Genomic DNA, 22,603 nt, shown 5'->3' with positions numbered 1-22,603 from the left:
TGTCTATTATTTGAAGCGGTTGCAGTAAACGTACTGCTTTTATAATGAGCCAGAGTTTCGGCATTCAACCAGAAAGAATGAAAAAGCTGAAGGAAAAGCAGCGGCTCTGCACGTGATCTCAAGCGACTGCGGCCTCGCCAGCTTCGCCCGCCCAGTGCCCTCGGACGTGTCGTCCGCGCCGTGTGACGTGTCCCGGCCGCGCGGTGCTCCTGTCACGTGCACAGCCTGTGCTTTCACTCCGTCTTCCGGGACCTGGGCTCTGTGCGTGGTGGGGGGACAGCGCTGCTGATCCGCTTGGAGGGCGGCCGGAAGGTGTGGTGGTGACCTGAGATAAACCTCATTGACACGGGGCCTCGGTACCGCATCTCCCCGTCTCCGCATCCCCAGCTGGTCCGGGAGGAGCTGTCCCTGTGATTCAGCCGGTGGCGTCTCGGAGTTAGATGCCTTTTGGTGAATCGCGACGCCTCTCTTCCCAGGGCGTGTTAGGCGAGCGCGCGGAAGCCGGGGCTGCCTGCGGTGTGGTCAGTGGCTGAGTCGCTCCACAGCGTAGCTGAGTCGTCGTACAGAGGGGAAGGCGGGGGGCGTGGAAGCACCTGCTGTCTTCAGGGCGCCTATTGCAGGCGCCACGTCCCAGACCGTTTCGCGCTGGGCGGGAGCTCGGGGTCCCCTTCATCATCACCACTGCTCTGTTTTGTAGATGACGTTGACCAGTAGGGGTGTGAGAATCTCTGCAGCCACAGCTCAGTATGACTTTTGGAATCGTGTGTGTGTACCAGATGTATTTACTGGGTGATAGGGAACCTAGGAGGACGTGCACAGCTCAGTGGTCCCAGCACACGTGGCGGCCTCGGCTGGTGGGCTGGGTGCTTAGGGCGCCAGGAGCTGCCCCTGTCGTCCTGCCGTGCCCTGTCGGCCTTGAGACAGGTACCGGGTCGCGGCGACGCTCTTTGAGAGGACACGCACCACCGCTTTTTCTTACAAAGGAAGGCTTAAGCACTTTGTTCTTCATAGTCTAGCATTCTAGAGATTCTCTCAAGTTCCACGTGATTACATACTGAAACCATGTGCTTTTCCAGTCCTGAGCATGGGAAACTTAGACCACAGATGTTTCCCAAGGAAAATTTTATTGGAAGTTTCAAAAATCCTTGTATTACCTATTTACCTTACTACCTCCCAAAAGTAAATAAAAATTTTGTTGAAAATACCTGGGATTTTTTATCTTTAGGTTTTTATGTTATAACACTTTTGAAATCTTAAATTAGGAATTCACAGTAGAGAGGGGTTTCACTGATTCCAAGATTTCCAGAACTAAATAGAAACTGCTAATCTCATATTTAAATTTTTTACTTCAGAATTTCTTCCCCGGCTTCCCTGGTGGCGCAGTGGTTGAGAGTCCGCCTGCCGATGCAGGGGACGCGGGTTCGTGCCCCGGTCCGGGAAGATCCCACATGCCGCGGAGCGGCTGGGCCCGTGAGCCACGGCCTCTGAGCCTGCGCGTCCGGAGCCTGTGCTCCGCAACAGAGGCCGCAACAGTGAGAGGCCTGGGTACCGCAAAAAAAAATTTCTTCCTACTTTGGAAATTAGACAATGATTAAAAGTGGCATGCCATTAAATAACCTTTAAGAAATCCCTAACACGTATTTTAAATCTAAAAATGGAAAGACTCAACTTCATCATAATTTTTAAAGCACTCTGTTGATGCAGTGTTTGCAGGTCCCCAAAGCCCAAGGAAAATCATCTAAACGGTTCATTATTTCGCTTATTGAACTTCACTGCAGTTAGGGTGACGGATGATGGCAGTGTTTCCCAATCACCAAAGTACTGTTTTAAAAGCATTTTTTATTGAATAAAGTGCTTGGAATGTTGCACCCTGGAGCTTTTTTCAGGGAAATGGCTCGGTTGATGTTCTCTGTTTGCCCTCAGCCTTGACCTATCACAACGTGTGCGGTTAATAAGCAACCTTATCGTTCAGGAGACTTAACTGGCTTCATACACTCTGCATCAACACTGTTCTCTTGTAATCCCTATTTGCTTATGGCTCTTGTGTCATCTCATCTTAGTTTTCAGAAAGAACGTGACTGATTGAGTAGAACGTGCCGGTTTTTGAGTCTCTGATCTTGCAGCAGTTCTTCATTTTCACTTTCCTGAAAACAGAGAGGCTCTCCTACCTTACCTGTGCATGTGCACAAGTGCATTTTTATTCTACAGGTAATGGAATTGTGGGGAATGTAAGCTGTTGGAGGCTTTCTGAGGCGTGCTCGATGGGCACTTTGCAGTGGCGTGTGTGTTGGGAGCCGTCGCGTGCAGTGGCTGCTGGAGCGTCAGAGCCGGAGGAGAGATTTCGGGTTCAGAACCTGCAGCCCACTTCGGCCCCGGTCGCTGTTTCTTGTGATGAATGATCGATATTTCATTTTCCCCAAGAGAGTGGAAAGCTTCGCTTGCCTGTCACTTTGCCTGTACAGCCTCAGCATAGCAGACTCCAGCTCAGCAAACTCTGAATGTTCCTGGAAATTCCTGGACCAAGGTAAAATCCAGCCCTCGTGAGCTGTGTGTCCAGCGCAGCTGCAGGAAGCTGCGGCAGAGCCAGCGTCACCAACAGGCGCCCCCGGGTCAGGTCAGGGGGCAGTGCCTTGGGCGCCGGGTCATCACCTCGAGGGAGCAAGGCCAGTGCGACGCAACCCCGAGATCCCTGGCCGCTTTGGTTCAGAAAGATGGATCGGCCATGATTTTCAGTGACTCCTACGCCTGTAAACTTGCTGTCTCTTGGTAACATCCTCCCTCCTCTGTGGCCATGTCCCTCACATATATAATTTCTATATTAAGTATTATTTCAGGGTGTAGGTATCATCGGCTCATGTGGACATTTGTGTGCAAGAATCAGCTAAAGTTTATGACAAATCGTGAGTGGATGACTTAAAAACAGAAGCGCGTCCCACCCTTTAATAGCACCGCTTTTGATTTACTCTAATGTACGCAGCGTGCTGTGGATTTAAATTCACCTTATCGCGTCTGCTTATTGAAGCAGGACTCACCGGTGCGGCGTCAGCGTGCTTGTGGGGGAGCAGGTCCCCGTCTGTAGCGCGAGCCCCCCCCACCGTGACCCTCAGGAGCAGGACAGCACGGGAACCACACGGCCTGCCATGAGTGTTGATGGGCATCTTGTCCAGGCGATCAGCTTTACCTTATGTTCCTAATTCTATTACATTATAACAGCGATGGTAGTACCACCATTGAAAATGAAGACATGTCAGTGATGGAATTATGATTTATAAAGTACACAGTAAAAAATGTGTCCCTGGAGTATAGCTGGCAGCTATGCGGGTGTAATTGCTAATATGGTAAAGGAAACTTCTCCCAAGCTTTTCAAGAATGATAGCACAGGGCTTCCCTGGTGGCGCAGTGCTTAAGAGTCCGCCCGCCAATGCAGGGGACACGGGTTTGAGCCCTGGTCCGGGAAGATCCCACACGCCGGCAGAGCAACTGAGCCCGGGCGCCACAACTACGGAACCTGCGCTCTAGAGCCCGCGAGCCGCAGCTGCTGAGGCCCGTGTGCCTAGAGCCCGTGCTCCGCAGAGGCCACCGCGATGGGAGGCCCACGCACCACAACGAAGAGTAGCCCCTGCTCGCCGCAAGTGGAGAGGGCCTACACGCAGCAGCGGAGACCCAACGCAGCCAAAAATGAATTTAAAAAAATAAAATAAATGTAAAAAGGGGGGAGAAAAGAATGATAGAACAGAAATTTCTGAATAATGGAATTATAGAGAAAATTAATAATAAAACCTTGCCCCGCACGAGTTACTTAGCATGCAGAAGTGTGAAAGCATAAGCCAATTGCCTGTGACAACAATTACCCAAGTGTGTTGCTAGCTTGGCCTCTGGATGAGATTTAACTTAGGCTCCCACTTAGATACGTAATGTTTACGCACACATTTTAATTATTTTGACCTTTGTATTATTGTCAATAATCACATTGCTAGAAATGTCTTAAAGCTAAGTTAGAGAAATAGTCATTCTTACATGGCCTGTACCATCACTGACAGCATCCGAAGGAAACAGGAAGAGGTGGCACCTCCTCTGCCCCTTCCACTGGGAGGGCCACACCAATGGGGAGAGCAGGCAGCAGTGTGTTAACTGCTCCTGAGATGAATTCTGAGTCCAAGTCCTAAAAATTCCACCCACCCCCAGCAGCTTTCTTCTTCTGTTAGAGGGACCCCATGTAGCGGCAATCTGACCCAATATGGGGGTCACATCCCAAGAGGGGCCATGGTCAGGGGAGGCCAGTGGTCAGAAGCAGCCTCCATGAGAACACCAAGCATCTCCCACTAAGACACCACCTCCTGGGAGGAGTCAGCAGATGGAAACTCCACCTCCACCGGCTTATGTATTAGGCAGTACCTCGCAAATCAAACCGGGGCTGTGCACTGGTAAAAAGAAATGAAACAAAAATGAGGTTGGCATCCAGCTAAAAAGTTTAGAAGAAAAAGGCAAAACCAAAGGAAAGTAGGAGAAAGAAAAGATAAAGGAAAATGTAAAAGTAATGACTGATTAAGCAGTATATTCAAAAGCTGATCCTTTGAAAGGTAAATAAAATGGAAAAACTGTTGGCAAAAATAGTAAATAATACAAAACAGTGAATGCAGACTAAGAATACACACATAAAATTACGCATATGTAGAGCATATAATAGATGAGCTTAAATTTTTATCAGAGTATATTAAGACACAGCCCCAATGCTATTATTTTTGAAAACCTCATTAAATAACCATGTTCAGGAAAAATATATATTAGCAAAATGGAGTCTAAAGAACTACATAAAACCTGGGTAGACCGGAAAAGAGGAAGAAACAAAACTGTCTCTTTTGTTTTAATAGATGATATGATTGTCTCCATATAAAATCCCAAAGGCTCTACCAAAAATTTAACTCTCTACTAAGATTTAATGAGTTTACCAAAATTACACATTATGATATCCATATATAAAAATTACTCATATTTGTATATACTAGCAATTAGAAATTGACATTTTAAAATGTACCATTTAGGGGCTTCCCAGGTGGCGCAGTGGTTGAGAGTCCGCCTGCCGGTGCAGGGGATACGGGTTCGTGCCCCGGTCCGGGAGGATCCCACGTGCCGCAGAGCGGCTGGGCCCGTGGGCCATGGCCGCTGGGCCTGCGCGTCTGGAGCCTGTGCTCCGCAACGGGAGAGGCCACGACGGTGAGAGGTCCTCGTACCGCTAAAAAAAATAAATAAATAAAATGTACCATTTATAAAGCACCGAAAAAAACAAACCAACCATGAAATGCTTAAGGATAGATCTAACAAAATATGTATAGGATTTGTATGCTGGGAAGTGTAAGACAATGAAGAAAAATCAAGGATAGTCTATATATGAGAACGATATTGTACACATGGATTGGAAGACTTTCTGTTACCAAGATGTCAGTTGATTTTTTTTATAAAGATGCCAAGGAAATCCAATGCAGAAAGGATGATTATTTAAATAAATGGGAGCCAGAACATTTTTTTAACATCTTTATTGGAGTATAATTGCTTTACAATGGTGTGTTAGTTTCTGCTGTATAACAAAGTGAATCGGTTATACATACACTTATGTCCCCGTATGTCTTCCCTCTTGCGTCGCCCTCCCTCCCTCCGCATCCCACCTCTCTAGCTGGTCACAGAGCACCAAGCTGATCTCCCGTGCTATGCGGCTGCTTCCCACTAGCTGTCTGTTTTACACTTGGTAGTGTATATATGTCCATGCCCCTCTCTCACTTCGTCCCAGCTTACCCTTCCCCCTCCCCGTATCCTCAAGTCCATTCCCTGGTAGGTCTGCGTCTTTATTCCCGTCTTGCCCCTAGGTTTTTCATGACCTTTTTTTGGTTTGTTTGTTTTTTAGATTCCATATATATGTGTTAGCACATGGTATTTGCTTTTCTCTTTCTGACTTACTTCACTCTGTATGATAGACTCCAGGTCCATCCACCTCACTACAAATAACTCAATTTTGTTTCTTTTTGTGGCTGAGTAATATCCCATTGTATATATGTGCCACATCTTCTTTTTCCATTCATCTGTCCATGGACACTTAACTTAGGTTGCTTCCATGTCCTGGCTATAGTAAATAGAGCTGCAATGAACGTTATGACTCTTTTTGAATTACAGTTTTCTCAGGGTATATGCCAAGTAGTGGGATTGCTGGGTCGTATGGTAGTTCTGTTTTTAGTTTTTTTAAGGAACCTCCGTACTGTTCTCCACAGTGGCTGTATCAATTTACATTCCCACCAACAGAGGGTGGGTGTGTTCCCTTTTCTCCACACCCTCTCCAGCATTTATTGTTTGTAGATTTTTTGACGATGGCCATTCTGACCGGTGTGAGATGATATCTCATTGCAGTTTTGATTTGTATTTCTCTAATGATGAATGATGTTGAGCATTCTTTCATTTGTTTGTTGGCAATATGTATATCTTTGGAGAAATGTCTGTTTAGGTCTTCGGCCCATTTTTGGATTGGGTTGTTTGTTTTTTTGATGTTGAGCTGCATGAGCTGCTTGTAAATTTTGGAGATTAATCCTTTGTCAGTTGCTTCATTTGCAAATATTTTCTCCCATTCTGACGGTTGTCTTTTCGTCTTGTTTATGGTTTCTTTTGCTGTGCAAAAGCTTTTAAGTTTCATTAGGTCCCATTTGTTTATTCTTGTTTTTATTTGCATTTCTCTAAGGGACCCAGAACATTTGAACAGCCATATGCAAAAAGAGCCTAAACTAGTCTCTCGCACTGTTACAAAAATTAACTCAAATTGGTCATAGACCTAAATGAAAAACCAAAAGTATAAAATTTCTAGAAGAAAACGGTTGTAGGCTTGAGTTAGTTAGGCAACGATTTTGTAGGTCACAAACAGTACAAATTGTAAGAGAAAAAAATTGATAAACTAGACTTAAAGGTAAAAATCCTGCGTTCTTTGAAAGGCATTGTTAAGAAAATGAAGACAAGCGACAGATTTGTAGGATATGTTTGCAGAATACGTATCTGATAAATGACTGGTAGCCAACACAGATAAAGAACTCCCCAAACTCAATCATGAGAAAACGACCACTCTGTTTCAACAGAAGCAAACGATTTGAACAACCGCATCACCAAAAGCAGGTGTGAGTGTTGACTGTGTAAAGCCATAAAATAGCAAGCCTTTGCCCTTCGTTCGGGTGGCTGGCATTTTGCATGTCAAGAAGTGGTTAGAGGTGAAGTCGTAATCCCAGGGCGAGAGTCAGGTTTCTTACGCTCGAAGCCCAGATCACACTGGCCTAGCACTTCATCCTAATCTCTTCCCGGGGCCTAGGAGACGGCCTCACACAAGCCAGCGCCCCAAACCTACTCCGTCTGTGTTTTCACGCCTGTCTTCAGTGTCCCGTCGAACTTGCCACTGTTAAATCACCTTAACTCAGTGATTCTTCATTCTCGCTGATTCAAGAAATGTCTTGTGCTGGTTCCTGAGGGTAGAGCGGTGAGCACAGCAGGTGTCGGGGGTCTCGGGGCTGCTGGAGGCCCGGGTGGGGGACACGTCAGCGTGGAGGGAGGGGGAGCCGCAGCGGAGAGGGCGGGGGGTCTGGGGGGCTGGAGGACGGCTGGTGGCGTGTGGCCGCAGAGGCCCGGGCGGCTGGCGGGGTCGCCCCGAGGCCATTCGCAGGCTCGCCTCACGGTTGTCCAGCTCCGCCTCTGGACGGTCGGCTCCGTCACGGGGGGGGCCTCCGAGTGGACTGAGCTCAGCGGGGCTGCGCGGGGCTCCAGGGAGGCCTTGGCCGGCAGAGCCTGTACTCCTCACTGTGTTCTGACCGCCTGGCGAGTCTCCACCCTCGGCAGCGGTGCTGTTCATTTTGCTGTAGGGGCGGCGTCATGCTTTCAAGACGTGTGTTTGATCTAATTGCTTAAACGTCCTCAGGAAGAAAATAGAGTCAAACTGCCCGTTCCTTAGAATTTTTCCTTCCTCTGATTTCGACGTTCAGTATCACTGGATGTAAGTGACCCCTCAGAGCCTTCTGAAAAGAACACCGCTAATTTATTTCAGACGTACAGAGGGGACAGCCTGAACCCTGACCCGCTTTCCCCCAGCCCCGCTGCACTCCAGGGCCAGGTGGCAAAGCCCAAAGCCGCAAGGGGACCCTCCGGTCGCCGTGGGCATCGTGGCGGCCTCCACTGAGGTGCCGAGCGCGTGGCGGGCAGTCCTGCACGTTCGCATCCCCCCTTCGTGGCCGCTGGCTTATAAGTCTGTTCAGAAATGTTAAATTTTACATCACCAGAGAGACTCCTGCCCAGCGCTAAGCAACTGACATTAGCAGAGTAATTGAAGCGTCCGTCGCGTCGAGTGTTTCAACGCTCTTCTCCTGGTTGGCATTATGTAGAGAAACCTCAACATGCTTACTGACCAGGAACAGCTGTACAGATGCTGGGCTAGGCAGCAGAAGCCCAGCGGACTTCTCCGATACGTCGCTACCCGCAGTGGGTCATGAAACCAAGCATAAACTAAACAGTAAACGGGTGTGAGTCACCAAACAGAGAAACTCGGGTCCTGACTGCAGCGGGACCCAGTGAGATGAGAGGGTGTTTGCAGGAAGATACAGTTTACAGGTCAGAATGTAATAATAGTAACCTTTCACTGTGTAACCGAAAACGAACCTTGGGGTCTTGGGTCATCTGCAGACACAGAGAAGTCGTATCGAAAAAGTATATGGAGTTTCACTTTGGTTTTACATTTGCACTGGGCTTGCAGAGCGGTTGACTTGTCCCCTCTAGACGTGCTGACGTCCAGGTGTCTTCTTTTAGTGCTATAATTTGGAGTATATCACTGACGCTCTAAATTACAGTACTGCTGTATCCTCGTGGCATCACGTTAGGATCCGGGCCTGCCTCAGTATCCTAGTAACGTGCTGGAAAGCCAGGGCGTGCGCCTTCTAATTCGAGCTCCACGGTGACTCACTGTGTCACATTTAATGCGTTCGTGGGACCCCGGAGCTGTCAGGGCCCCTAGGAAGCTGATGTCATCCGCCCTGTAAGCCAGCAGCTGGACTCCGGCGTCGGGAGTATTGACAGGCGTCTCCACTGCTGCCAACAAACCAGGACTGGGGCTGGGCAGAAGCCGTTTCAGGGGACACTGGCACAGGGGTCAGGAGTCCGGCGGGGGCCTGGCCTTCAGAGCCCGCTGTGCTCACGTGTCTCGTGGAGACCCTGGTTGCGGCCTCGTGGACTGGCTGTGAGGCCCCGCTGCCGGGCGGGGTGGTGGCCACAGCCAGTGTCCCCTTGGGCGGCGGGGTGGGAGCATCCACCACGGGCGGCCCTGCTGCGGCCTCGGCCGCTGGGCCGTCGGGCCGTCTGGCGCTGCGTCGGGCCGTCCTCTCCTCCGCTGGAAGCTCCCGTGCGTGCGTGCCGCCCCTCGGGCTGCCCCGCTGCGGGGAGGACGGCCTTCCTCCGGCTCTGCCTTCTCTGTCCACGGTGGGCTCTCACTCCCGAGCTGGCCTGGCCCACCTGGGCTTGGGGGCTGGGCTCGAGCCGGGGCTGTTTGCTGGCGGTGGACGGGCGCGCATCCTGGGCCTGGTCGGCGCAGGGCTCCCTCGAGACACCAGCTGCAAGTCCGGGGCCCCAGGACCCCCCTCAGCGCCACCCTCACTCCCACTCCTGCTTCTCCGAAGTTGCCGTGACCTGTTTATCACAGGCCGACGCTACCATGTGCACTTTTTAGAATACCAGAAGTTTTTATAAGGTGAATTCTGATGCACTGACTACATATAAAATAAGACAGAATTGTAATTTCAAACCGTATTAGAAACGTATGTGTCTTTACTATTCTGAAACAGTAGTCCCGCTTGTCTGTTTAGGTCCTTTGCAAAATCCTCGAAAATGTTTGGGAACTAAAGTCGCCCTTTGCGGGAGAGGCTGGGGACCATCTGTCCTGGACCCCTTTCAGGGAAGCCATGTGGGAGTGTGTGGGGAACTGGGCACCAAGGGACTGGCACAGGCGACTTAAAGCGTCGCCCTCGGCTGTGCCCCAGGGCATCCCCGCCCCACGGGGCGCCCCTACAGCCCCAGGAAGTGTCTCGCGCTAGTGCGTTCTGCCTTGCTGTCCTCGGATGCCCTGTCCTCCCGCGGCATGCGGCACACCCCACGTTGTCAGACGCTCCACAGGCTTGTCGGGACTTTTCTGCAGTTCTATTTGTGGGAACTTACTCGGAAAACGTCATGTTAAAGTGATTCCCGCTCCGCCTAAACGGCTTACGTGAGAAGCGGCAGAGGGTGAGACCCTGACACTGAATTGATCATCGACGTGCCAAGCGCCCCGCGGGTGGGTCAGACCTCAGCATGACCCTGGGAGGTCGTCACCGTCTTCTTGACGAGGACACCGGGGCTGAGGGGGCGGCCTGTCCCCCAGATTCGAGGAGCTGGTACACGGCAGCTCGAGGATGCCGACCTGAGCGGTCTCACCTCGGCACCAGAGCGGCTGAGGATCTCGTCAGACGGGAGTTTTCGGGAATGACTAGGAGAGAACGGTAACATCCGCACACTAGACAGAATTTAAAATGCTCTTGGATGATATGATTTCTCAGAACCCCAGGTCAAACGCTGAAAGCACAGGTGGTGAAAGGAACTGCAGGTGAGGGCGAGGCGCCAGGGTCAGGAGAGGCCCGGAGCCCCCGGGGGGAAAGGAGCCACTGCCGCCGGCCGCGGGGTCCTCACCTGCACGCCGGGGGCAGCACACCATGAATTTCCTGCAGTGAGGTTGCTTTTGAAGACAAACTGAATTTTTTTCTGAAAACGCTTATTGTCATAAAAATTACTATTCATAAGTGGTGAACTTTAAAAATGATTCTTCCACTTAAGATTTTTACATTTAAATAATAAATGATTGTAAGTAAGAATACTTTCTATTTTTGAGTCCTTGCCACATGCCAGGGAGCCTCCTCTGATCGTTTCCCCTTTAGAACAGTTTGCAAATACATCTTGCACAGCACGGGCGGGTGGGCGTCAGTACTCAGAGGACCAGGTCACGGGGCTGCCAACTGTCGGAGTCGGGCTTGGCGCCCGGGCCCGCCCTCCCCGCAGACGTGCTGGCCGTGGAGCCCCCAGTCGCCAGTCGGTCCGTGATTGAGACACACGAGGGATTCAGGGCGTCACTGTCGCGGGCATCCTCGAGCCCAGCCCCGCCTGCTCTCGGAGCCGTCCAGCCTGGCGGGCACTCCTCATAGATTTTAAACCGTGGCCGTAGGCGGCTGGTTACACAAATCGCAACACAAGCGTGCTCACCGACGGCCTTTATCTTAGACGGTAAGACCAAGTCCCCCTGTCTCGCTGCGTATCGCTTCCCTGTAACGAATACTAGACGCGGCCTCGGCAGCAGCAGGGCCTGGACGTGGTCAGTTTCGTCTCTTGGTGGCATCCTGGCGACCTCACTGACCTCTGGCCTGACGCCCCCTTCCCGGAGAGCGAGCGGCCTCACGTCTCGCTGGTCTCCCGCAGGTGGCCCTGGTGCAGTGGACGGAGAGCGTCGGCCTCACCCTGGTCAACAGAGACCTCGCGTCCATGCAGCTGAGGACGCCCAGCGGCCAGATCCTGACCTACTGCATCCTGCAGACCTTCCCCTTCACCTCGGAGAGCAAGCGGATGGGGGTCATCGTCAGGGTGCGCTGGCCTCCGTCCCCGAGCTGGGTGCCTGCTCCGGCCACCGTGAGGACACTGCCGCGGTCTCTGAAGGCTCACTCCAGGGCTTTACGCTCGTCACAGTGTTTTGTAACGATAAAGTCCAAACTGATCATTTATGCTGAGAAGCTGGTGTGGCTCTAATAGTCACGATTGAAAACGCCTTTCCGAAGACGGCGGAGGCAGAATAAGTAGCTGTTCCATGAATTTTTGAAATCAGCTCGAGCTGCTTTGTTTTCCACAGCAGTAGCAGCCAAAGAGTTTACCTGAAGGATGATTTATGACCATCAAGTTGCTAAAATAGACCCCTATTAAATTTTTTGTAGCGAATACCACAGATACGTCTTGGAAGTTGGCTAAACTAGGAAGCTTATTCACTCAAGCTCTGGAAATTTGAGAGAATTTACCTTGCAGTCCAAGGCGTATATTCATTTACAGATTTTATTTCAAAACCCTCAGCCCGGCATCTTGAGAGCCACAATTATGCTCTTGGTTCCTGGTGGCCTGAGCGTCTAGGGAGGACACAGCCCTGCCTAGAAGGTGTCTGAGTAACTCACCCAGGGGAGCGGGTTCACGGAGAATTGCCCTCCTGGTGCGTTCCCGTTAGAGGAGCCCCCCGGTGCCCGCAGCCTGGTCTCAACGTGTCTGTGTTCACCGTCTCGTTACAGGACGAGTCCACGGCAGAGATCACGTTCTACATGAAAGGTGCCGACGTCGCCATGTCCACCGTCGTCCAGTACAATGACTGGCTGGAGGAGGAGGTATGAGCTGTCTCTCATTGTGCAGATGTTTTTACGAAACTCAGGGCAGTGACGGAAGCACGGCAGCCTTTCTCCGACTTGTAGGTACTTGCTGGCGTCACTGGAGTGAATCAAGAAGCCAGGTTTCACACCAGACACCGTTGGTTCATAAAGCAGAGAGGATAGGAGTCCTGTAAATTATATATTCTGTACTTCCTGTGTGAAAACTACTATTTTTGGTTTCTGTGTGAATACGTGTAGATGTGTGCAAGTGGGTCCTTATGAAGAATATTTTATTTTGGTGAAAAAATAGAAAGCATCCCTAATCATTCACTAAAATATTCTGAAATAGTATTGTGCATATAACCAGGTATATTTTAACATGATATGTATTTTGTAACCTAAATTATTTACCAGGATATTTTAGTTAGAATTTAATTCTAATACGTACATAGGATTCACTTTAAACGTGGAGATAAGATCCAAATATAACCAGTCCTATATTTTCATCAAATTCTCCCCGAACAAATACGATTTGTATTTAGCTTCATGAGATTCTTCGTTGTTTATTTACACTTACATATTTGTAAAAACTTAGATCTCAGAGTAAAACCGCAGAATTTCTGAGCATGACCGCCTTCACTGTGTGCATGTTGTCGGCGGGACTCAAGCGTGTCCACCCCCCTTCGGGCCGGGAGTCTGTCTGTCAGTCCAGGGGCCACGGCCCACGTCCACGACGGTATTGGCAATATGAATCAATAGCTCCTTCAGGCACTGGATTTAATCAGGGACATGAATAAATTAAACTCCCTGAAGACCTAGTAAAATGCCATAAAAATTACTTTGGGTCATAATGATGTGCAATTAATTATAAAATCCTTGTTTAATTTATTTAGCTTTATGAGGTCAAATCGATAAATGTCTTGCAACAGACAGATAATGTCAGACTGTTTTTCACAAAGATAACTTTATTAAAAATCCTTTGTGCATTTATTTCCAACATTGTAGTTTCTCCCATGGATAAATCTTTCAACACCCTCCCACCCCAGTCTTTGTTCTTAATACTCTTGTCGTGGGGAAAGCCTTGCACGTTATTCAAAAGCCAGCAGGTAACTCAGAGCCTGAGTTTACAGGGGGCTGTTCTGTGTCACAGAAGCTCCCAAGCTGGATTCTTGGTTATCAACGTGTGTTCCCCAAATACTAGAAAAACAAAACACGCCTACGCTGTCCGTCGTGCGGCGGAAAAAGGGCGATTTTGTAAAGCCTGCAGTGTGAGCCCATCCTCTGTGGGGACGCGATGCCCGCGGGCCGAGGGGGCCGCCCCTTGCGCTCCGCGCCCGCCCCCCTCTTTGCCCCCAGATGTGTGCTTGTTAGAAGCGAGATGGAGCTAGGATTGGGGAGCAGGGCTGCATGAAGGGGCACCGTGGCGTCGCCCGCCGGGCCCCAGGGTCCGCGGGGCTGGCGCGCGAGCGGGGACCTCTCCGCACACGTTCTGGTGTGTGACGGCGGGCGGCAGATCAGGTCTCCCCGGAGGATTAGAAAGGAACCCCAGAGGCTCGGGATGGTTTATCCTGCGGACGTGCCTGCAGACGTTACCAAGTGCAGTGAACGAGCTTTGTCAGAGGAAGGTGCCGTTACGCGGGAACAGGGGCCTCTGCCCTTGAACGGACGGGGCCGGGCGGATGGACGCGCGTGGAAGGGTGTCCCCGGGCCGGGCGCAAGGCCCCTGGTATCGCCGATTCCAAAGGGCGGCGGTCGGACGCCCCGAGCCCCGGCTCCCTCGGTGGCCGTGACGGCCGCCTGCACGGCTCGTGCGGCCGTGTCCGTGCCGCGCACACGGGCAGCCCGTCCCGCTCCCGTCGTTGCGGGGAAGCGCCGTGCCCGTTGTCCCCCGCGTCCCAGCCGGCGGGCGGTCGGGAGGCGCAGGGACCCCGGGTCGGTCGGCCGCGTGGCGCGCCCTCCCGCGGGCTGTGGGTCTGGCGGGGTGAGCCGGCGGAGGACGTGGCCGAGGCCGCAGCGTGTGACCTGCGTCTCTCTTGCAGTGCGGCAACATGGCCCGCGAAGGCCTACGCACCCTCGTGGTGGCCAAGAGGGCGCTGACGGAGGAGCAGTACCAGGACTTCGAGGTGAGCGGCCCGCCCCCCGCCCCCCGCCGCGGCCGTGGCCTCGGGGAGACGGTGTGCACGGGGCGGCGCCGCGCGTGTCCCCGCCTCGGCCAGTCCTGCGCGAGTCACCGCACCGCCCGCCTGTCCTCAGAACCGCTACAACCAGGCCAAGCTGAGCGTCCACGACAGGACGCTCAAGGTGGCCGCCGTGGTGGAGAGCCTGGAGCGGGAGATGGAGCTGCTGTGCCTGACGGGGGTGGAGGACCAGCTGCAGGCAGACGTGAGGCCCACCCTGGAGATGCTGCGCAACGCGGGCATCAAGGTACCGCGGGGGCGCGGACGCCCCCTGGAGGTGGTCCCGTGAAACCCGCCCGCGGCGGAGGGCGTGGGGGCCTCGGTGAGCGGTGGGGTCCCTGCGTGTCCCGCCCCGCCCCGCCCGTCACCCAGACGCAGCGGCTCGGGCGGCTCTGTGCCCGCCTTCCCGGCGCCCCATGCCCTCCTCGGCCGCCTGCCCGGCCGCGGGCGTCCTCGCAGCAGCCGGAGGCCTGGCCCGGCCCGAGCCGCTCCCCACGGCAGCCTTTTATCCGCGTGGGAGGTCTTCCCCGTGGACTGCATGATGCGCCCTGCCTGACCTACTGACCTGCTGTCTTTTTCTGACCGTTTGTCTCGTCGGGTCCAGGGAAGATTAGCACGTTGCGGTGTGAGTTTTAGTTTTCGGGAACCTGCTTTCTTGCCTCACTTAGCTGTGCTCTCACTGAGCTGAAGTTCAGTTACAGGTGGCTGAGAAGATGCATTTCAGTGCTGCCTCGGGGACTGAGAATGAAAAAAGTGCAGCTTGCTTTTTAAAAGACATGCTTGTGTCTAACCGGAGCAGAGACAGAGAGAACTGGAGGAAAATGTCAGAAGGCAAAGAAAGCTGTGGCCGGCTTCAAATAACCACACGCTCAGCGCGTTTGGATGAGGGCCCTGTGACGGGCACAGCAGGGGTGCCCCTGCCGTCCAGGCCTGTGGGCGGGGGAGGGGTCGGAGCCTCCCCAGCCATTCGCGGCCGTGCCAGGGGCGGCCGCCGGCGTCGGCGTGTGCTGTCCAGGTGCTGTAGTCAGAGTGGAAGAGAGCAGTTCAGACTCAGAACGGTGACCCGATCTGAGCCTGTGCGCCCACAAGCTTGCGGGGAGAAACATGATTGACTAGAGGCAGACGACCTGCTCATCCCACTGTGATTTTCCATGAGCTCCCTATCAGTCTCGCTCTTGGGGGTCGCTGCGGGGTGGTCAGCACAGCCGAGGCATGCACGTTTCTTGTGTAAAGATTTGGGTGCTTGTATTAGCTGCTTGCGAAGCTCTGAAGTCAGTAAGGCTTGCTGGGGTTCTGCCCTTTTTCCTTTTCATGTTCCATCAGGAGAAGCAGACTCTTCCGCCCCGTTATAGCTCAAGGATGTGTGTTCAGCCCGTCCTCTGAGCCTGAGAGGTGGCGCTCGGCGAGGCCACGCTTGTCCCTGAGTTGTCAGCAGCAGGACTTCTTGTTCTGTGGCGTTAATTGTCCCCAACTTTGTCACGGTGACCTGTCGTTGTCTTAGATCCAGGCTCGGTAAAGTGAACATTAATGTGTAACCTAAATGAAAAACACAAACCCTCAGACACTGAAAAGAGCCACAGGTAGATCGTGCCTAAGCAGAGAAGCAGTATACCGTGTAAGTTTTTTGTTTCCTCTTCCCAAAAATGCATATTTATGTATGATACATACGATACATCGGAAAGATTCAGATGATGGCGAGAAATTGCTGCTGTTATAGAAAAGATATATAAACCATCCTGTTATGTGTAAAGTGTCCTGATTTTGCTCTCTTTTCAGTCTAGGCATATTTACACATACAATATGTGCATGTGTTTGATATTTTTAAGTAAAAGTGGTGTCTGGGAGTTCACCTAGTGGTTAGGATTCCGGGCTTTCACTGCCGTGGCCCGAGTTCATTCCCTGGTCTGGGAACTGAGATCCCACAAGCCATGCGGCGTGGCCAAAAAATAATAATAATAGTAATAAATAAGAATAAAGTAAAATAAAAGGGCTAGATTTTTTAAATATATTTTTTTAAGTGGTGTTATTTGACATGACTTATTGGATACGAAACAACTTTCGGGTTAACTATTGCCCGTTTACCCATTTTGAACCTCAGTTTTCAAGCGAAAAACTCACACAAGTGAGAACAAGAGTTTCAGGGGCCCCCTAACTCTGCAAAAGCCCTCGTCTCGGCCTGTGGTCCTTGGGCCTGTTTGCTTGGCCCGCAAGGCCGTGTAGACGTGGCCTTCTGACATACTCAGGTGTCCTCCTCAGCCCCAGCCGTGAGGCTCCTAACCCCTGGTCGCTCACCTGCCTCAGCTCTGCTGCTGTGTCTACGTGTCACTTTGCTCTTACCTGTCTCCGTTAACCAAGTGGGCAGAGACTTGTGTTGTGGTGAAATGTGCGTGAGGTAATAGAGTTTACCATCTTCGCCATGTTTAAGCGCACGGGGCGTTGGCACAGAGCACGTTCACGCTGCCGTGTAACAACCAGCACCCTCCACCTGCCTTAACTCTTGATGCTGTGAAACTGAAACTCTGTCCCCGGGAAACGCTAGCTCCCCCTCCTCCTCCCCCTCCCCCAGCCCTGGCACCCACCATCTACTTCCTGTCTCTACGAGTCTGACTCCTCTGGGGACCTCCTGCAGCTGGAATCATGCAGTGTTTGTCCTCTTGTGACTGGTTTGTTTCACTCAGCACAGTTGTTGCAGCTGTCAGAATCCCCTGCCTTTTTTCGTATTCACTGTGTGGATGGACCACATTTGGTTTCTCCATCATCCATCCACGGACTCATGCGTTGCTACATATTCTGGCTGTTGTGAATAGTGATGCTGAAAACACGGATGTGCAAATATCTTTTCAAGGGCAGACGCTTTTCAGAGATGAACACGTGATAGAGTTGGGGTTCACCAGCTGAAACTGTTTCCTAGATATGGATGCTGACGGGTGATAAACTGGAGACGGCCACGTGCATCGCCAAGAGTTCTCACCTGGTGTCTCGAACGCAGGACACGCATGTTTTCAGGCCGGTAAGTGTACGTCCACATCACTGAATTTTAAATGTTTTGAATTGAAACTTACTGGTTTTGTGAGAATGTATAGGCAGTTATTTATTAATTAATATAGATACTATTTTAAAAGAGAAGTAAGTTTCTTGCTCAGCTTATAAAAGCATGTTAAAAATAGATTTCTGTTAGTTACATATATTAAATGTGATCAAAAAGCTGCTTTTGGTGGAGTGAAACAAGGTCTAAATTCAAGAGTATTTTTCTGTCGTACTATTAGAATTATTAACGACTAAATATTTTAAAATAGACGTACTGCAGTCGTTTTCTGTTCAATTTATAAAAGTGTATATTGATAAAAAATTACGTTTGTCTGGGAATTCCCTGGAGGCCCAGTGGTTAGGACTTGGCACTGTCACTGTCAGGGCCCCAGGTTCCATCCCTGGTCAGGGAACTAAGATCCCACAAGTTGCGAGATGCAGCTAAAAAAAAAAAAAAAATTACATTTGTCTCTTAGTTAGACACAATACATGTGGTCCAGAAGCTGCTTTTGTGAAACAGGCTTTAAATACAAAGTAGAAATGTGTTTTTAATCTACCACCATCCTCAGATTAAATGATCTCCCTCAATTAGATCAAAGAAAATGAATAGAAATGATCGAAATTTGTGTGTTTACTGTATCTATTAGTTATGATGAAATTTGCTTCAAACAAAAAATAAAAGTTTTCTGGGTCTTGATTGATGGCAGCTGAACAGACGTTGTATCTCTGTTCCAAATGAAGCTCTTGCACCTACAGAAATAGTGATTTGAATATAATTTACATGTAAATGTAGTTTATTTCGAAGCATCAGAATCACAAATTAGGCCCTGCAGACTGCTATTTGCAATTAAATTATTAATGATTCTGATAAAACTTCAGATCAATTTTTGTTGACTTTGCAGTGTTATAGCCCCACAAATAAAATTTCCACGGTAAAACCTGCCTATTTAAAGATGAGTCTGGATTGATTAATCTGGACCCATGAAGCTTTTTATTTCAGTCCTGTAATGTATCATTTCTTTTATGCCCCATAAAATCTCCACAGAAAGAATGTCAAAAACTACTATGTTGGTTTCTGAAATATTTTCATTCAAGAATTAACAATATTTCAAGATGATGACCTGATTTTACTCTTTTCTGTCGTTCAGTCCTCCAGATAACTCAGTTTGGTTGAAACCCATGGTAGAGGCAACAGAAACAATTTTAGAAAAGCATTTTGTATCACTTGGCATGTTAGGAGAAGAGGCGCCTTTAAGTGAAACCTTGATTTTAGGCCGTTCCGTCCCTCCCTGCTGTGTGGCCACGAGGAACTCAGCCTCCTCGGGCTGTGAGGCTGAGGTGTGTTGACGGCACCCCTGGCGTTGACGCTCTCCCCGACCCCACTGCCCTGTGAAAGTAGAGAGACTTTCAGTTCGTGGTCCTCATGCTCTCTTACCCGCGTATATTGAGACAAGCCAGTTGTCTTCCCCAGCTACGCAAAGGCGCCTGTTTGCTCGTGGGGGGCAGTGGTGGGGGGCCATTTGTCCCTCTTTCTTGACAAGCCAGCTCCTCTGTTCACTTTGTCTTACTGTAATTGTGGTACTTGCCCTGCACTTTACAGTGTACATTTCCTGCCTTGAGTTGCCACACGTTGGAAAGCAATTCGTATTAAATAAGTGGGTATTTATTCCCAGCACTGTAGAAGAAATCTGAAAGAGCAGTTTGTTATAGAATTTCCTGTGTAAAGCACCTTCCAGTTTTAGAAGTGTCGAAAGATCTGCGATGTGTATATCAGGGCTTCTTTGTCTGTGTGACTGAAGTAGCATTGTAATTGGGTACTTTTCCCCTTTTATGGAGGTAACCAGTCGGGGAGAAGCCCATTTGGAGCTGAATGCCTTCCGAAGGAAGCATGACTGCGCGCTGGTCATATCCGGGGACTCCTTGGAGGTGAGGCTGGACCCTGACCAAGCGGGTGTCTGTCTGTCTGTCTGTCCTTCTCCCTGGAGATGAGGCTGGGCCCTGTCTGTCTGGCGGACCGTGGGCTTCCTCAGTCAGACGTGTTTATCAGCCTGCGTTGCCCGCTTCACTGGTTTTGACGTCTCTGCTCACAGCAGTGATGTGTGCGGGTGGAGCCTGAGAAGAGGCCAGGGCCATGTCTCCGTGAGAACTTGGTCCTCGAGGCTTTGGCGCTGGTCTGTCTTGGGCTCGTTCAAAACTCTTTGGGCGCTTGGAGGCCTGCTCTTCGTTCCTGGCGTGGCCGCCTTGCAGCCTGGCTCTGGTAGCCGTGATTTCAGTTTACCCAAACACGTGTTTCCAGCAGCAGCCCTGGGACCCAGGACCCTCTGCTCCTGGAGGCCCCGCGTGGGGCTGGGCGGCCCGCTCGGGTCCAGCCCCCTCTCCTCACTCGGCGCCAGGGTCGCAATGGCCGGAGCCGCCGGGTGGGGGGTGTGCTGGGGGCCCCTCCCCCTGCAGCTTTTGCCCGCGGTTCTCTCAGATGTTTCCAGAGGTCTGGGCGGAGCAGCGCAGCCTCTGGTGACCCAGTCAGTGTGGCCACTGAGGCCAGCCTGGCCGGGGGGCGGGGCTGGGGGGTGGACGGGACGTCAGGAGCAGCGGAGACGGCGCGCCCTCTGTGGCCACGTGCGTGCAGATGGCGCCGTGTCCGGCTGGCTCTCCTGCCTCGGGCGTTGCCGGGGCCGCGCGTCCCGACTGCGCAGCTGCTTCCGCGGAGCCACCGGGACCACGGGGCCTGGACAGTGGGGGCCGACGGCAGCGCTCCCACCCGCCCGCGCCCGGGATGGAGGACTTGGAGGGCACCCCCGCTCCCCGCCGCGCCGTCCCCACGAGCTGACCCCGGGGACGCCCCCAGCCTCGCTCGTGTTCGCTGCGTGCGTGTTGTTTTATAGGCGCTGCGCGGGCCCCTGGCTGACTGTCCTACTCGCTGGCTCGGCTCCGGCCTCACGTTTGCATTTCTCTGTCTGCACCGCGGCTGCCGCGGGCTCCTGAGTTCTGCTCCCGTCCCTCCCGCTCCACGTGTGGGACCCGGGACCCCTCGCCGGCTCGGCGCACCCCCATCCCCGCAGCGCTGTGAACTCACGGTTGGGTCTCCTGCCTCCGTGGTGCCTGGTGCTGTGCGACCTGCCCGCCGGTCTCCCCGGAGCCCGCGGTGTCTGGCCCCCCCGGGCTGGGCCCTCCATCCGGCCGCTGAGTCGGTCCAGCTCCCGCCGGTCCCGGGCTCCCTGAGGCCCAGCCCCTGCCCAGCGCAGTGCCCTCTTGATGGTGCCAAGGAGCGCGGTCCAGTCCGTGTCCACGGATCACACTTCCTTGGTTCTGGGGGACGAAGGATGACTGTCCCCTCCTTCCCAGCCCTGGCGGCACTGATTTGGGCCTGAGCCGGCCTGCGAGCCCCCTTTCCTTTCCCGGTTTCTGTCTCTTCGCCCCACCTCCCACCCCTCGTCCAGAGGGTGAGGCCGGCCTCTCCAGGTCAGAAGGGCTCCATTTTCCCCCCGGCCCCCGCCCCCTGGGTGCAGGTGAGGAGGGGTGAGGGGCCTGGGCCTCGCGTGTTCTCAGCTGGTCCCGCCGCCAGCTTCAGGTTGCTCCCAGCGGCCGAGCACGTGCGCGTGGCCGTCTGCTTTCCGGCGCCCAAATCGTTTTGCGACTTTCCCCTCCATTCTGGCCCCTCCTTGTAGGTCGATGTCTTTTTTAAAACCTCTCTATAGTTGGGACGGGGGCGGGGAGCAAAAGTCGCTACTTGTGTGAAACACGCTTTGGTGAGTGTGTTTCTATTGAAATCGTTTTGCTGCTTCTGTGCCCCAAATCCACGTGCTGTTCCCGGCAGCCAGTCGGCCCCAGAGAAACTGCAGGTGGGAGAGCACATCCCCACTCCCCGCCGGCACCCCGGTCCTGCTCTCCAAAGGCAGCGTCCGCTGCTTCTGTCGCTGGGTCCTGCAGTGGTCACTCCCCTCAGCGGGGATACCGTGTCCGTCTGTCTCCTGCTGAGTACCTGCCATGAACGCGGGTTTTTGCTCACCGCCCAGGTTTTAGGTGGCAGAGGGCCTGGGCCTACGTCCCGACCCCTTCACGTGGAGCACGGGCGCCCGCACGGGTCCCCTGCAGGCTGATGTGCTGTCGGTGCCCTGGGGGCTCAGGACCCTCATCTCTGACTCCTGTCCTTCGTCCTGGGGTGACTCTCGGGGTGTCCGGCTCAGCAGCGGGACCTCACAGACTTCCAGCAGCTTTGGGGAATTTTTATTTTCCCCACCAAAATGGGGAACTGAGGATTGTCGCTGAGGGTATCGTGTGCTAAAGACCAAAGACCTTTTCAGCCAAGCCCGCGAGGTGGTGCTGGCATCGCCCGAAGGCAGGCAGGCTTGTCCGGGGCTTCCCTGGAGCCCTCCGCCCCTCAGTCACACGAGCCCGGCCCCCCGCCCGCACGCGGGCCCTGTCCATCTGGCGTCCGTCCACCTGTCCGGGCCCCGAACCGCGGCCTCGCCCCTGCCGCCCGCAGGTCTGCCTGAAGTACTACGAGCGCGAGTTCGCAGAGCTGGCCTGCCAGTGCCCGGCCGTGGTCTGCTGCCGCTGTGCGCCCACCCAGAAGGCCCGCATCGTCAAGCTGCTGCGACAGCACACGGGCCGGCGCACGTGTGCCATCGGTGAGCGCGCGCGTCCGGGGGGAGCCGGGGGCCTGCAACGAACTGCACGGGCACGTGCGCCCGTCTCCCGCCCGCCCGCCCGGCGCGTTCCCCCGTCTTCCCGGGTGTCGGAACCCCGTCCGCTGGTCGGCGAGGAAAGCCAGCCTCTTGCAGGTTCCCCCTTCACGTCCATGTTGCAGGTGACGGAGGGAACGACGTGAGCATGATCCAGGCAGCGGACTGCGGGATCGGGATCGAGGGGAAGGTACGTCTGCCCCTTGTCCCCGCCAGGCCCCTGGGCAGCCCGCTCACACACGTGGCCGGGGCTGGAGGGAGGCGGACCCACGCGCTGCGGGAGCAGCTCCGC

General features: G+C 52.9%; 1 protein-coding gene across 6 annotated transcripts in view; it reads left to right on the top strand.

Annotated features, from left to right (window-relative positions):
• Window positions 1-22,603, top strand: part of ATP9B (ATPase phospholipid transporting 9B (putative)) — a 205,300-nt gene that overhangs the window by 166,807 nt on the left and 15,890 nt on the right. For all 6 annotated transcript variants that reach the window (XM_059040457.2, XM_067015936.1, XM_067015933.1 and 3 more), the window contains 8 exons: window positions 11,503-11,664; window positions 12,351-12,443; window positions 14,465-14,548; window positions 14,679-14,849; window positions 17,514-17,612; window positions 19,466-19,555; window positions 22,113-22,257; window positions 22,437-22,501. In XM_059040457.2, coding sequence (XP_058896440.1) covers window positions 11,503-11,664; window positions 12,351-12,443; window positions 14,465-14,548; window positions 14,679-14,849; window positions 17,514-17,612; window positions 19,466-19,555; window positions 22,113-22,257; window positions 22,437-22,501 — 909 coding nt within the window. The remainder of the gene's footprint in view (window positions 1-11,502; window positions 11,665-12,350; window positions 12,444-14,464; window positions 14,549-14,678; window positions 14,850-17,513; window positions 17,613-19,465; window positions 19,556-22,112; window positions 22,258-22,436; window positions 22,502-22,603) is intronic.

The sequence above is a fragment of the Kogia breviceps genome, chromosome 15, assembly GCF_026419965.1.
Source record: "Kogia breviceps isolate mKogBre1 chromosome 15, mKogBre1 haplotype 1, whole genome shotgun sequence".
NCBI classification, from domain to species: Eukaryota; Metazoa; Chordata; class Mammalia; order Artiodactyla; family Physeteridae; genus Kogia; species Kogia breviceps.
This window is presented reverse-complemented; position numbering and strand designations above follow the sequence as displayed.